Here is a 17,066-nt window from a genome sequence, read left to right on the forward strand (position 1 = left end):
CACAAATGCATGATCCTTAAAAGTTGGACATCATTAAAAGGGACATTCTGCATAATGACTACTTTAAACTTTGGCAAGTTAAAGATCAGAATACTTCCACCACTATGTTGTTCTCATTAAGAGTCAGACATGTTCAACAGATAGTTTATTAGAAGTTATACAGTTTGACAACGGGGTCAGACTTCACATGTACAACAGATAGTTCATTAGAAGTTATACAGTTTGACAACGGTGTGGCTCGCGCGCAGGTCACATGTCACATCCGGGCGCCCCCGCCCGCCCAGCCCACCAATGAACAAGATGTTTCTGAAAACATTTGAGGAGAGAAATAGGCATTACAGTAAGAGAATATTGATTCATATTTGATCAGGGCTGCCTACTTTTACCGTTTGATCGGAGTTCACGAGTGATTGACAGCTGCTCAGAGACGGCAAGGCTCCAACTCGGCTCTGATTGGTTGTTTTCCTCCGGTCTGTGAAATCTTGAAGATGCCGTTAGGAGCACCGGAGGACACAGAGACACATGATTTTTTTCAGATTACCTGTCTCATGTACTACTGTCAGGATATAGAGACCGTTTTATAAAATTATATTTGCTCCATTTCTACCCACTGCAGCTTTAATGCATCACTAATTATAATCCAATATCATAATATTATTATTATTATTATGAAAAGGGACTTTCTGCATAATGAGTACTTTAAATTTTGGCAAGTTAAAGATCAGAATACTTCTTCCACCACTATGTTGTTGTCATTAAGTGTCAGACTTAACATGTTCAACAGATAGTTTCATTATAGAAGTTATACAGTTTGACAACGGTGTGGCTCGCGCAGGTCACATGTCACATCCGGGCGCGCCCCCGCCGCCCAGCCCACCAATGAAATGAACGCCCGGGCGGCATTGCTGCTGGAGCGTCGGGGCCGCGCAGCAGCAGCAGCAGCAGGGTCTAACGTACCGTACTAGTGTTGTATGAGCTGCTCTCCCGTCAGTTACCCGCTGTCTGACTGTGATGAGAGGGTTGTCTCCACTCATCCCCGTGTACCGGACCGGGTTTTTTTAATAAGGTTTGCGCGTTTTTGTGAGCTGAGCTAGCGGGATATGTAACGGACAGATTAGCGGCTGGTGAAAAGACTGACAGTTGGCTTTTTGTGGCAGTTGATAGACACAAGAGACTAAGGCGTGTTCGCGGTCCTCGGATGTTACCGGGAAAAAGAAGAGAATGAAAGAAAGCCCCTTCTTCCCTTTCTGTTGCCGGTGGATGTGACTTTATCTCCGTTCGGTTTCAGCAGGACGGACATGACGGAGAGGAAGAGCTACCGGTGGATTTTTATTTTTATGGGGCTCTTTGCTAGCTGTTGAATGGCAACAGGAACAATGACCGTTGAGCTCTAATAGTTCTGTTTGAGTGTCTTTTTTAACGTGCAGACAGTGAACGCATATTAGTGAGCTAACGTTGGTTTAAACAGCAGCAGCACACAGGGAGGATCCATTCAGGCGCGGCCAGACAAGCAAACAATGCGGATTACCTCTTGACTGTTTGCCTTTGTGTGTCAATACAGACTGTAAAGTTTGAGATAACACTCGCAGGGACGCACTAGTTTTTTGTTTTTTTATAATATATTTTATTGTCTTGGAAAAGGAGACGTTAACGTGAGGTACAGATCCCCACATGTGCACAGGTTGTCTGTGAAACTGCAAACTGGCTGCAACAGGGACAACGATGGCGAACGACTCTATACAAGTAAGTTGATGAAGAAGAAACCATGCAACCTGCAACCTGCTTGCATTAATTTAACTTAATGACCTTAAAACATTTTTTTTTTCCAATATTATATATATATATTTTTTGTTCATTGAAACAACAAAACAAACATTCACAAACGTCCCCAATAATAACATTCTCGGTACAAAGAAACTTAACAAACCTAATATTAATATAAAATAAGCCAGTATAGATACAGGAAAAACATATTATATACATAAAATAGATATATAAGTAAAAAGAATATACACAAGTAAAAAGAAAAATAATAAAATAAAATTTAAAACAATAAAATCTTTATATATATATATATATATATATATATATATATATATATAATCAATAAAAAAAAGTCATCCTATTCTATCAGACCTGCAACCTTTTTATTTTTTAACAGGAATTTGAGACTCTTCCTCCCCAAATGAACACTTTAAACCAGTGGTTTCCAACATTATTGGGGGGCTTGGTGGTCCCCCTTACAATGAAGTCATCTTCATGTGTGTCCCCTCATCACATGGCCTTAGTTGGGAGCAGTTTAACCAAATAGTGATTTTTTTCCTCCTCACATTTCTATTGGCCGATGAGGTAAAAGTATTCAGTGTGCAAAAGCAGATAATTATCAGACAAAATTAGCAATTATATAGATAGATAGTACTCTATTGATCCTAAATTGGGAAATTATTGTGTTACAGCAGCAGGTTATCCAAGCAATGCACAGGAACAGTACATAAAATGCACATGTCAACACTAAAGAAATATATCCATAGAATATAAAATATAAAGAATATTGGAATACACTATAAATATACCTGACTATTACAACTATAAACTAGAAGTGCACTCGGAGAGCGCAGCCCTCAGCCAAGACAGGTTTCATGTACGTTGCTGCCCCCCCCCCTTCCCAGATCGCCACCAAAGTTTAATGGATTGTTCATTGTGCCACACCCCACCCCTCCAAAAAAATTCATTCGAATCCATTGCCGGCTTTTGGAGTAATCCTCCAAACGGACAAACCAACATACCAACAAACAAACCAACGCCAGTGATAACATAACTTCCTTCCTAGGCCTTTGGCCTTGGCGGAGGTAAAAATAATTTAGGTATAAATGTGCAAATGTAGATGTATAATTAGTAGTAATTTTTTTTTTCTCTCCCTTAATCATCTTGTTACTCCTCAGATTTATCTGGGGTCCAGACCCCCAAAGTTAGGAACCACTGGTTTAAACCACAAAATGGATCAATAATACAAATCCATTAGGGTACAGGTGTGTATTGAAATATAACTGTACAAAATCACTTGTATGGTGGTCAAGTAACCTCAATGGGGAGATTCAAACAACTTATGAAAAGCACCATTAACAGAGCTGCCTGTCTGGGTGAAATATTCCTGATTTGCTTGGGGGGGGCTACCAGGAGGTTTCTCGAGGACCTTTTGGTCGCCCCCTGGGACCCCACTGTGAGGAAACACCACCAACCACTCTGTTGAATTGGAAATGGATAGTTTGTCTATTGTTAATAATGTATGATGGGGCGCTTTCTGGTCTTGTAGAGAGCTCCAGCAGCGTTCAGTCACCTTGGCGTTGCACTGTGTATTATTGTACTGTATGTGCCATGATGTGGGTCTACCTTCAGAGTGTTGTGTGTGTGTGGAGATCGAGAGGGTAAAGGCAGGTGCATGCTGGCGTAATAGTGGTGTTTGTTATGAAACAACGCACATTACACTAGGACTGGGAAATATATCGATATTATATCGATATTGTGACATGAGACTTGATATAGTCTTAGATTTTGGATATCGTAATGTGGCATATGTGTTGTCTTTTCCTGGTTTTAAAGGCTGCATCACATTAAGTGGTGTAATTTTCTGAGCTTACCAGACTGATCTAGCTGTTCTATTTGCCTTTTAAACTTAGTCATTTTATCCACATTACTGAGGATTATGTCTCAAAAATCTCAGTCAACCCTACAATATCATCGCAATATCGAGGTATTTGGTCAACATTCCCAACTACCATTAGGCATTACTCGTTCATGAAGGCATTAGCTAGCAGGAAGGCTGCTTGCTTTGCATTTTACTGGGAATAGTTGTGTGCTGAGCTGAAACACCCACAATTTCCCTGAATTTCTATTTGAGCTTTGCTTAAGAGTCACTAAGCTTAGAGATACACTATCAAGTAAGACGTCTACATTAATATTGAAATCCTTAAGACAAAGAGCATGAGGAAGCAGATGCATTATGAAATGCATACCACTGAACTTAGTGAGCCATTGTTCCACTAGAGCTTGACGCACTGGGACATTTAAGTCGAAGCAAGTGTTGTGACTCGTGTATCAGTTGACATGCCAAGTGTGGAGTTTAGAAATACAGGTGCTAGCGCTGGCAGGTGTATGTGCCTCACAGTACCTTGTTTGTTCTGCAATCACACAGTCCTGTTTGCAATATAGGAACTCTGATGTTAGTCAATTGTGAAGGAAGGCAGTGAAACACGAGACAAGTCAGCATTGATATACACTATAATTAGAAGTAGCCCAGTGGTGCACTTGGAAATGCAGAAGTGGGACAATAGTGGGGATCAGTTTCAAGATGACTAAGAACATGCAGATTAAAAAGGGCTGTTTGCGATGACAAAATGACTGTTGGCTGAAGATTTCACATTTACAACCGATGTTCCTCTTATTGTTTATTTGTGTGTGAGAGTCACTGACGTCATAAAATGCTGACTAAACTTAACAGCCCTTGTTTGGCCACTTCTCCTCCATCAACCATTTCACCCTTATTTGGCCTTTTCCTCCATTACACTAATAATAATAATAATAATATATTAGATTTATATAGCGCTTTATAATATTCTCAAAGACGCTTTAACATAGTCGGGGGGGAAAACGGTGTGAGACAGACAGACAGGAGACGAACGACAAAAAGCGACATACACAGGCACAATCACATCCAGACACACGGACTGATGGGTAGGGGGAAGGAGGGGGCTACGGGTAAGCAGATGAAAAAAGATGTGTTTTGAGGCGGGACTGGAATGTGGTGAGGGAATCAGAGTCTCTGATGAGATTGGGGAGTGAGCAAATGAGCAAGGTGTGACATTTATTGATTATTATATTCTATTGTATTTTATTATGTTTTGATACAGACACATGTGAGAGTTAATGTTCTCACAGGATTTCAAGAGGGTTTCCTGGTGATATGACATGTAGTCTACCTGCTGCTTAGTCCACTATTTACTCAATTGTTCAGTAGGTGTTCCTTGGTGGTGGAAATCAGTCATTGTGTTTGGTTGAAGTATTTGTCCTCAGGTCTGTTTACAGCTTTAGTCCAGTACGAAATTCAACATGTTATAGCGGAAATAATAAATCAATTAGTTGACCATCAGAAAATTAACCAACAGCTATTTTGATAGATCGCTTTTCAAGCAACAATGCCAAACGGTTGATCGATTACACAAGAGAATAATCTGTATTTTAAATTTGTTAACAGCCTGATAACATTCATCTGTGACATGTCTCCGTACACATGGACTATGTCTCCACACTGACTGCTCCTCCATTATCAGTTTTTTTCCTCTTTAATTATCTTCAGGAAGTCATGAACTCCAGCACGTGTCAGTAATGAGCCACAGTCTGTGTTTAATTACGCTACTTTAAGTGCAGCGTGTTATCTTTTAAATGCTTTGTGCCGGGTTAGTTTGCCACTTCAACCAGGTTTAATTCCAGCTTTGGTGCCTTAATGTCCCCAGGCCAGACAGCTTAGTTATAAAACAGATGTAAAAGCGCCTTTTCACTCGCTCTGTGTCAGAAATCCTCATATGGTAAACAACTAGGGTTTGAAAATCTGTGCCAAACAGATACAGCTAAATTTGGCAGTGCATCATTAGTTTGCCTGCTCCAGTGACCAGTTTGGGAGATACGTCATTGATTGAATGAAGCACCCAATAAGGCTGCTGGAGCTTCGCAATGTTAAAGCTGCTCACACCATGAAGCCAGCTGATTTTGCTGAGGCCCAAAGAAACTACTGGTGATGTCTTTTTCCTAAAAACACTGAACGACTGCGATCACCAGCAGACAAACAGGTCTGACATTACTCTTTTTTCCATACGAGGTGCTGTTTGAGTTTGTTTTGGCCAAGCCCCTGTGAGGCTCACATACAAGAGAAAGAAGAAGGAAAGACTGAGACAGACAGACCTTAAGGTCTCCCTTTGATCTGTGACGTACGGCGGGAAACAAGAGATGTTGCTTACAGCGGCTGCTGTGTTGACAACACTGGAAACCATTATTCCCCGCTTTGTCCACACAACCTTTCTCGCTAGTCCAGAAACAAGAGCAAATAATTAGCTTAGACATCAAACCACCACAGTTTTTCATTGGTTTATCTTTAAAGCATAAGTTGGCTTTTGCTATATTTTGAGATAAGAAGATGCTGTGGCATTTCAGTTTTTCCACCAGAAAAGTTGTTGAGCAAAACTCGGAGTAAAGGCTTATCATAATGGGAATAGTGCTGGTCCACCTTAAAACGGTCAGCCCACCTTAAGCGAGCCTGAACCAAAGTTGGGGGCTAACCCCTTAAGTAAACAGATTGTGGCAAGCAAGACACGGGAACTTGTCTTTTTTTTCACATATGCAGTAGTACTCCCCAACACCTGTAGACAGACTTTCATGCGTGAAATCGGTGGAGTTTCCCTTTAAACTTCCATTATTGTAGATATGAAGCAGGCAGTGGAGCTCTCCTGTTTGCCCCCACAGGAAGACGATATTAAACAGCCCCAATAGGAGTCTGGACCCAAATGCGTCACATTTCCTGATAAAGGTTAGAGGGGAGACAAGAAAGGAATGGAGGGGAGGGGGGGGGGGGTGTCGCTGCTCTGTACAGTATACTGAGGAATCTGAGGCAGTTTCTGCTTATTTGGCATGTTTTGCACTTTGTATGTTCACTGGTGAAGCCCAGACAACTGAGACGCACTCCAGGGGTTTCACAAAACTTACATGAGCACAAATGTTCACGTTCGCAAGTGCACACGCTCACAAACACACACACAGATGTAACAGCTGACACACACATACAGAGTCGGACACTCCAGGGAATGCATAGGAGTGCTTCCTCCCATAAGCCTTAGCATGACGTAAGGAGACAGTTATGTGCACAAAGTAGGCTTTTCTCAGCGCTGCCCTGTGGCTATGTAGGCAGACAGAATCCACAATAACCAAGGAACAGTTGAGCAACTGGAGACTTAGAGAGAGAGCTAATATTCTCATTCATTTTCACGTCAGGCATCTCAGTTTAATAAAACAATGTAGTCTAACAGGACTCCCTATCATATGATGCCGTCTGTCTCACATGAATAATGCTATACTTAGGCTTGTAACACATGATCATAACCTCATATTGGCTCTACTGACTGTGTGCTTTATGTTGTCTTAGCCTCAAGGAAATTATAGCATTCGCCAACACACGTGTATAATGGATTATGAAAGCTACTGAGCATATAGAGGAATACCATCCTACAGTGCTTACCCGCAAAGTTAGCTATTGAAACCAATTTGAGGCTGAATATAGCTAAGATGGGCATGATCTCTCCTCACTTCTATCTCCATGTTGGAATCAAAATACGTCAGATTATTTTAATGCTCATGTGATGATGACAGGCTCTCCAGGCTGTAGGCTGCAGTATCAATCTATGTTGCATCTAGTGACACATTTTCCACTGCACGGTACGGCACAGCTCTACTCAACTCTACTAGCTCTTTTTTGGTATTCCATTAGCAAAAGTTGCGGACAGTACCTGGTGCCTGGTACTTTCTTTGGTACCACCTCGGTCGAGGTTCCAAGCGAGCTGAGCTGATGGAGGTAGAGTGAAGGTAGAGTTAAAACACTGCAGACCACTGCTTGGTCTGAGTGAACCATCACTAGACATGTCGTTGTTGTTTTTGTCATGAATACTTTCACACAGAACACAAATATTAGGTGGCGAAAAAGCGGCATACTTTTTTCCCCCCGCAAATAAAGGCATCAACCAGTCACGTTGTGCGGAACAAGTTAAGTTGCACCTCTACCGGTATTTATGAAACAACACCACAGAGGCTCCGCAGTCCGAACCAAGACGGCAAACTTTATTACTCCTTTCAACCTTGACAAAGGCAGCGCAGACCAGACGCACACTTCCGTTCTTACTTTTCACAGTAAAAGCCCCAGACATATAATGTTAGCAGGCGAGTATTTCGTATGTTCATGTAGTTTATTCGTTACGACCCCCCCGATGTGTAAAGGTCTTTACAATTGAAGTGGAGACGTTCCTCTGGTTGGTTCCAGTGAGTCTTGCGTTGAAGATGAAGGCCTAAGATGTACCTGCTAAGGGACAACTCAGATATGGATGTTTGTTTGTGTATTTTTGGCTCATTTTATATATTATCACAACAAATATTTATTAGAGCCGCTTTAAAGAGCCAATAATAATGGAAATTTTAATGTATACTTCCTTGACTCTTGGGCAACTCCATCTGCTGAGGAAGATAGTATGATATGATCAAAAGTTCCTGAAGACCTTCTGAATTAACCGTATGGTAGAATTGTTTTGCAACAACAAAACCTTTTAAGAGGAAGTTTGCCGGCACGGTTTATATTTGGCCACCGTCTCTGATCCTGTTGACCAGCTGTGTTCAAACAGCTTTCCCTGACACTTTCATTCTCTCATGAGTGAAATACAGTTGTTTCCCATATTGTAGAGCACTGCTGTGCTGTAGCTGCGTCATTGCTGCTCTGATGGGAGCAGTTCATATGTGGTGGGTAAGGCTTTGCTTGGGCCCGTTGGTGGAGGGTTGAGGGAAAGGGAGGTCTAAAGGGCATTATGCTGATGATGAGGCTCTACAGCCGCAGCACTACAATAGCTTGTATTGTCTGACACCAGCAGCCCAGATCACATTCAGTTCACTGTGAGTTCATTTTCCTCATCCTGGCTGGAGCATGTTAGTGACAACACCCTCACCAACCAACCAACCAACCAACCAACCAACCAACCAACCAACCAACCCACCCAGCTGGCCACCCTCAAGGCTGGGTAGTAAAGCCCCATATATCAAGTGTGGTTGATGGTGTGTGTGGGGTGTATTAAACCGTGTTTCTGCTTCATAGTTGGCCCCAGCAGCTGTTCTGAGCTGATGTTTCGCTTCATCGGTTTCTTTATCTCTCATTCACATCTCGCCTTCCCTCTGTGCAAACATCCCATAATTCTCATGACCTCATAGCGATGTACCCCTGCATTCCTGCTTCAGTTGGACCCCTCCTTCTCCCTAGACACACACACACACACACACACACACACTCAGCCCAGCAACACTGAGCTCACACACTGTCATGACATCACCGATCACCCTCAGCCAGTTAACCCCACCAGCTTTCTGTGAGAGCACTGGGAGGACTGGAAAAAGCAGGAGTGGTTAGGAGGATGTACAGGAGCAAGTAGGTCATGGTGGGTCACTCAGCCAAAACATAAATGTAACAGAAATATTAGTGTTTTTTTTCCTGTGAGGCAGAATAGTTTACAGATGCTAAAGTTGTGTCTTCATGGCCGCATCAGTACAATCCTTTTTTTATTTTTTGAAGTTTCATTACATAACAGCAGTAATTCCTCACTTTCCCTCTCACATGGCTTGTCAACACCAGCAGCCTTGCGCTCTGACATACCTTGACCCTTGACCGCTCCTCATTATGGCAGTGCCCAGGGCCCCTGGGCCACATGTATCGACCTCTCAGCCCCATCGCTCAGCACTGCTGTTGTGCTGTTTAAACAGCCACTCAGCTAGGTTAACCCTCTGAGAGCCGCGATCCCGGCCGACTTTACTGTCTTTTAGAGGCTGTAGCAGGTTCAGTTTTAGAGCTAGAGTGAAGGTACAGGTATCATATAAAACTAGAAAACCCAAGGAATCCATCGGTACCAACTATGGCAATAGCTACGCTCCAAACCTGGCATGGCCATTTTCAAAGAGGTCCCTTGACCTCTGACCTCAAGATATGTGAATGAAATTGGGTTGTATTGGTACCCACGAGTCTCCCCTTTACTCATGTAAACATGCCGTATTCATGTGTGATGACGTTAGTCCCCATAGTAGCCATTTCGTTGTAGTGACACCATTTTTTGAAATTTGACCTCACTGTATAAAATGACCTGTGGTGACCTCTAGGATAATCACAGCCTCATGCAACTTTACAGCCACAAACTAGAGACCTAGAGCATTCAGAGGATGGATGACTTTCCTAGCTAGATTGACAATAAGGGGGTTTCTTTGCAGTTTCCAGAACAGAAGTGCTCTCCATCCAATCGCCGAAAAACGCAGAAATCTCCAAACGTCTAAAGTTTTTGATACCAAATCACAGCATGTTTTTTTTCTGGTGTTCCTCAAGGTCTTGGTGTCTTAATGTGGCATTTTGGAGGAATTATTGATCATTTTTATAAATTCTCGAATGGTAAGAAATGGTTAAATTTAGCACCACATCTGTGTAACAAATGGTATCAACCCAAAAATTGTTGCAACAACTGATGAGCCATAATAGAGCATGACAACGGCTATCATATACTTCTATCATAATGTTCTCTTATACACTTTCACAATTTATTTTAAGTAATTAATTCATTCATGTTTATTTCTGATTTATGACCAGAACAACTTGACACACAGTGCTGAACTGCATCTGAAATTAATCTTCAGGTTCTCAGTTTTCAGATGATGTACACCACTTCTATGTGACATCTACTGCTGACCTGCTATCTCCCCTTAAAGACTCCTTTTCCCCCCCTCAAAAAGACAAAAATAGGTCTATTGTGGGTCTCAGAGGGTTAACTATCTCTTGAGCTGCTGGAGGATTTCTGCATAAACTGACAGCTTAAAATGCGTGTTGAGGAATGCAGAAAGAGTGATTTAAAGGGTAGTTATATCATGTTCCTTCTTTAACTCGAAAATTAGACAAACAGGATGAAGAATTTATTAAATGGATAGTTGTTCATTGTCCTCCCTCCATGCCTCAAAATACTGTGCATGTAAAACCCAACATTGAGCTGTCGCATGCTTTCAGTTGTCAGAAAGAAATCAACAGAGAGAGAGCATTATGTTGTAATCTCTAGGAGGGTTTTCCCTTTGGGGAAATGTCCCCTAATAGGACAAGATATTTGAGGACATATAAGCTGATGCAATGTTAGAGCTACGGTGAGTTTACTGGAGAAATAATCAGGAAACGGCATGTTTTCACAGGGATTTAGCTCAAAGCATGTGTATTGACGTGTATTTCATTGCTCTGATAGGGTGTTGATGAACAATATGTGCAGGACTTGGCCAATCAACAGTTTTTTCCCCCCTCATAGCTTAAATGTAGTTTTTAACCACCTCCCACCCTGCCACCCCTGAAGTGTACAACGCTCTCATCCTTTTTGCACACATAATGGTGATTCACGCATGGCGATTTTCCCCCACAGCAGGGGGTCGGCTGGTAAACAGTTCTCGAACAAAGCAATATCGGCCAACTTAATGGGATAAACTAGGCATGGTTCCCCAGAGCTCACACTGCAACGAGAAAGCACAAGCGTTGATATGTAAGCCTCATTAGACAGTCAGGGGGGGGGGATCCCTCCATATATTCAACTTAAAGGTAGCTCATCAAAATGATTTCAGCATACTTTGCTCTAGGGCTGCACGATTATGGCCAAAATGATAATCACGATTATTTTGATCAATATTGAGATTGCGATTATTTATCACGATTATTCATTGATTTTTAGCGACAACATAATTTTATTACTGCACTTTCACATTAAAATAAACAGAGCGCTGTTTTCACTTCCATGCTGTGCTACATTCCTGCTAATGTACAAATTAGGGCTGCACAATGTTGAAAAAAAACTGACTTTTTTTTCTGCAATATGAATTAATACAGGAATATTCATATCCTACCCCTTTGTTGGCTACATTTTAAAGTTAAATACTTCAATCCGGTGCACTTCGAGAGCAAAATTAGCAACATTAAGAGCTAGATAAACAATTTTATGCTCTTAATTTAATCATAAACACATTGGTTGTATAGATAATATCTGTAGTGTTGCTAGTTTAGGAAGCGCTTGATTTGATATGCAGCAGAGTTTTCTATGAAAAGAACACACATTTTAAACGTTAATATCGCAGGTGATCATGTTCATTTAATTGTGGGAAGGCAAAATTGTGGTCACGATTAATATTCAATTAATGTGCAGCCCTACTTTGCACCCAAATTTGTCACCAGTCAACTCTGCATGTGTTTGCTAAGCCTTATTACTTTACCATCCGATTTAACAGGTAACACACCATAGTTTCAGGCTCCATTTTCTGTTCTAAAAAATCACCTCACAGCCTTTAGACCAGGGGTGCCCAATACGTCGATCGCGATCTACCGGTCGATCGCGAAGGTAGTGTGGGTAGATCGCATGGCATTTAAAAAAAAATAAAAAAAATTTTTTTTTTAAATAGACGTCAGCCAACAAATTGCAACACTGTTTCACCTGAACTCATCTGGAATGGAGGATGAGATTTTGACACTACAAGCTGACATTCAGTCCAGGGCTCATGGACAGTTCTGGAACTTACTCACAGAGGAAAAGTACCTCAACATGAGAAAATGTGCTACCTCCTTGACTGCATTATTCGGCTCCACTTATTTATGCGAGTCAGCCTTTTCCCACATGAAGATTATTAAGTCCAAATACCATTCCACCTTGACTGATGATCATTTGGAAGTGTGCTTGAGGCTGGCTATCAGCAGCTACTGTCCGGACTATGCATCCCTGGCTGATTCCATTCAGTGCAAGTCATCAGAGTAAGGTAATGACAAAAAATGTACAGAGTTATATTGTACAATATGGGTTCATGCAGTTATGCAAGGTACACCAACATATATTGTACATATAAAGAATACTCAATATATTTATAAATAAATATGTTTTGCATTTTTATAGTAGGTAGATCATTTTGACTTGGTCATTTTATAAGTAGCTCGCATGCTGAAAAAGTGTGTGCACCCCTGCTTTAGACCGTGTCAGTTAGTGTGGCCAGTGGGGAAAAACTTTATCCTGCTGGCCCTGTTGCCATGGATTCAGAGGGAATTTAAATACAGTTTTTTCCCTTGCAGGGTATGAGGATGGTTGCCAAAAGTAGTCTCTAAATAATATGCCGACCCTCTGTTCCCAGGTTTAACCAAGCTCACTGTCAGTTATACCACAGAAAGCCCCTGGTGGACTGGGCAGACTTAGCATGATTTGACATAAAACATTTGGTCAAAAAAAGAAGTTGTGTGGGGAAAGTCAGTATTGTTAAATGACGCTCTACAGTCTTCAGTGACTCCATATAAAAAGATGACAGACTGGTGGCGGAGTTTCCCGATGCCGTGTTGTGGGCTCCAAAGAATTTTCATTGTCAAATTTTTGAAATTCCGTGGCTTGACCATGTAATGTGTCAGGATGTGGTGACCAATTACAATGACATAGAATTGGTGCATTAATGTAAGTAAAAAAACAAGTAGCAACAGAAAAAGAAGGATGTTGGTGGAAGGATGCTGTGTCATCTCCGAATGTGGCCACAGAACAGGCTGAAACTTGCATATGACAGATAACAAGATTAATAGGGCTGTCCTCGACCAAAAAGTCAACTAACTCATATAAATTTGTCGATTAGTTGATTTAAAGAGGACCTATTATTTCTAGCTGGTCCACTCTGGTCTGCTCGAACTAGTTTTGTTTGAGGGCTTGCCAAACTACCTGCTAGGCAGGTATTATGCAAATGTATTACTTGGTGTCATCACCGCGTTACAGAAGAAAAGGCAGGACTTCAATCAATGTGTTTCAGGTAGTTTAGGAGCAGTGTTTCTGTGGGGGAAAGTGACTCCCTTTGGTGTGGACTTTGGGCTTTGTAACTTTGGAGACCTTTTACATGCACAAAAAAAACATAACACTAAAGAAAAGGGGAAAAAGCATAATAGGTCCTCTTTAATCGACAGATCTGTAAAACTGTTTATCGCCACAAAGAATCACACAACTTTAAATCTTGTGTTTACCAGAGATGTGCTCATAAGTTTATTGGAAATAAGTTATTCGACATGAAAAAAAAGCATAAAAATTGACTAATCAACTAAAGAAACCTTAGTTGACCAAGACCAAAATGTCCGATTAGTCGACTAATTGACTAAAAGGGAGCAGCCCTAAAGATAAATATACAATATGTGTCAGCATAACGCTGCATCACACATAATCTGGTAATGAAGTAAACACATCAGATAATCAAAGTCACACACTCTGTAGCGTAAATATAGATCTCGTCACCAGGCTGACAACCGGCTTTCAGCTTCGGTTGCCAAGGTTGACAGAATGGCTGTTTTCTATTTTTATGTTGAGTTAAAGTAATAATGGTCCTGTGCCATTACACCCAGATTTGTAATGGCCACATCAGTCAGTTAATGGGTGTAAATGGACCAAAAAATTGACACGGATGTGCACGGGTGTCTGCGTATACTGTAACCGAGGGAACGGGTTACAATGGTCCAAGTCTAGTTACCAGGGGCAACAGGGCAGTTTCTCCTGTCGAGCCCTGTATGTAGTGTAATAAAACCCACTAATTAATTTAAGAGTTGCTCAGCAATCCTCACACACGGCCGTCACTGAATCATTGGCAGTTGTTTGCTGGCTGATCTTTATGGTACCAGAAACCTGACTGTGATGATGGGTTGGAGGGAGTTTTACATTCACTAACACTTGCCAGACGTTGCACTACTGAAGAACATCAGTGTGAAAGATGCTGCCACTACTTTTCATTGGTCATATTTCAGTGTAGAACCATAGTTTTTCTTACTTCCACTGCTACATAAAGCTGGGCATACACTGTACGATTTTATTCCATTTCTAGTCGCACGACTCATTTTAGTTGGACCGAATTTTAGCTAAGTTGGGCGTTGTTTGCCGTGCAGTGTACAGGGGGACCGAGGACCGATTAACTCCTCCAGACCGGCCGTCGGACAGGTGGAGGAATTTCTGACATGTCAGAAATTTTGGTCGGCCGTCGACAGGCTCTCGCACAGTTGAAGCAAAGCCACGGGCCGATTCCCCAACGTCAGTGCCTTTTTTCTCTTCTTTTTACAGTAACCAGAGCGTAGCTACCAAGATCAAGATAACAATGTTTTTAGACACTTCAGCAGACAGGATGGCACAGATGATCGAGGCAGCACGTTTCTGCCTTGTTAGCATTGTGACCCGTACAGACCTCTGCTAGCAAACAAACTTTACCTGCCTCAGAGCTTTCAAACAAATATTTATTCACAACTGTCAACAGCCAGAACGGCCCGCAGGAGCCTACCAGCCGTGTTGTTTTTCTTCTATTTTACACGTACAGTGTGAACACTCAGGTCGTGGCTGACGATCACACGCAGAGTGTGATCGCATAAATGGTGAGCTTTGGCTTTACATCGCAAACGATCTACTTGTACACCAGGAGAAGGAGTTACATAACAACATTAGGCTTAAAGGAAACATTTTGTGGCCTCTGTAGTGCAGCCTGACCAAACTGCCTCTGATGAATGGTTCTGGACCAGCCGGGAGTGTAAAGTGATCTACCATGTTGCCCTTCTGTTATCTTACTCCCTCCCTCCTCCTCCTCTCTCTTCTACGCTCTCCTGCTATCTCTCCCTCCGTCCCGTCCAGACTTCACACCAGCTGCTCTCCTCCTCCTCTTCTCCCTACAGCCCTCCCTCTTGTTTTCCCATTTGGGAATGGTCGGCCCTCCAGCGCCGTCCTCCACGAGGGATAATTAGAAGGAAAAGACTTTTGCTTTCATGTGATGCTGTTAACCAGGCTGCAGCCAAATACACTACACACTCTCAGACTAAACAAGGTTAGGTTACCTCACTGAATAAGTTATTGCTGTTTGCATGATGCCATTGGTGTCGAGCACAAACCTGGTCTGTGAGTATATATTGATGAAGACTGTTGGTGGTTTGGCGTATTTCCAGTCAGAAAACATTGTGTGCATGTTGGAGCCATTTACAAATAATAAATATAGTAGATTACTGTATGATTGCTTGAGTCAACAATTAAATTTAAAATACATGTGTATTTCACATTTGTTTTGACTGAGTAAAGTAGGCAAGTATTTGCCTGCATGATTTTGATAAGATCTTCCATTTCAGTACAGACGGTCTTTGTCAAAGTTGTGTGTGTATGTGTTTTTGTGCATCATACACAGAGGGTGTGACTTATAAGATATAAATAGGCTATGGGAGTTATTAAAGTCTCCCCACAAACAATCCCTCTCATTAGATCGGGTTGGAGATCGAGTTACACTGATAACATTCGGCCCACTGGGAGGTTCAGCGGCTTGGGTCTGGATGTATGGTTGGGTAGCTGGGTGGAGTTGCAGTCAAATCACTTTGAATTAAATCAGTTTAAAATGTAAAAAGAGACGTGTTATTATTTATTTACCATTAGTATTGCCTCATTGCTATCGGTATTATACTGGATATGTTGAGCTTCTCTTACCAGAAAGAACAAGAATTGAGAAGTGGACCGAAAACCCAGATAAAAGAATGGTTTCTGTTTACACCACTCAATCTTTCACTGTTGTAAAAGTCAGACATCAGTCAGAGGAGTGGGAGGGGAAGACAGAGATACAGATACAGAAAACTCCATAGGCTTCAATGGGGAACTTCACCGAGTCTACACATCAAAGTCAGTTTCAGGTCTTGCGGGAGCACTACTGAATATGTGAAGATGTTGTATAAAGCATTTTGTGGCTGTGCGAAATCTGATAAATTGTCTCAAAGTGATGTCACTTGAGACAACTATAAGCGATATTTCAATCCGTCTCTCATCCAACGCCTCTAACAGTGGATTGTAAACAAGTGTAAGTTATTTTGTTGACTTCTGAATGACATTTGTTCCCTATATTGCAATTTTGATAACATTTAAATTAATTTGGCTGCTGGACTGTGAGTTGACTTCTTTGCAGCCAAAGCTCCCACAGCACGGGTCACTTGAGTTATTTAACGCTCAGTCGGTATGACATCCGGCTTTGCCTTCAGCTCCTGCTCATTCAAATGTCGGCAAGCCTGAACGCGGCGGGATCGTTAGACAAATAGACAGCTGAGGAGAAGGAGGGGACAGGTGTTTCCTGGTGTGTTACTAAAGGCTGAGCTGTCATAGAAACAGCTGGAAACAGGATGAGGTCATGGTTTTTCTACCTAATGATTTATGCACCTTTACCCCCACACATGCACACACACCTGGCTATTTCCATCCACT

At 41.8% G+C, this 17,066-nt stretch overlaps 1 protein-coding gene across 2 annotated transcripts in view; it reads left to right on the top strand.

Annotated features, from left to right (window-relative positions):
- Positions 1–903: 903 nt before the first annotated feature.
- The window catches only part of pkn1a (protein kinase N1a), a 63,192-nt gene continuing 47,029 nt past the window's right edge, over positions 904–17,066 (top strand). For both annotated transcript variants that reach the window (XM_074630559.1, XM_074630560.1), the window contains exon 1: positions 904–1,743. In XM_074630559.1, coding sequence (XP_074486660.1) covers positions 1,723–1,743 — 21 coding nt within the window. In that variant the 5' untranslated portion in view covers positions 904–1,722. The remainder of the gene's footprint in view (positions 1,744–17,066) is intronic.

This window comes from Sebastes fasciatus, chromosome 3 (genome assembly GCF_043250625.1).
Source record: "Sebastes fasciatus isolate fSebFas1 chromosome 3, fSebFas1.pri, whole genome shotgun sequence".
Classification (NCBI taxonomy): Eukaryota; Metazoa; Chordata; class Actinopteri; order Perciformes; family Sebastidae; genus Sebastes; species Sebastes fasciatus.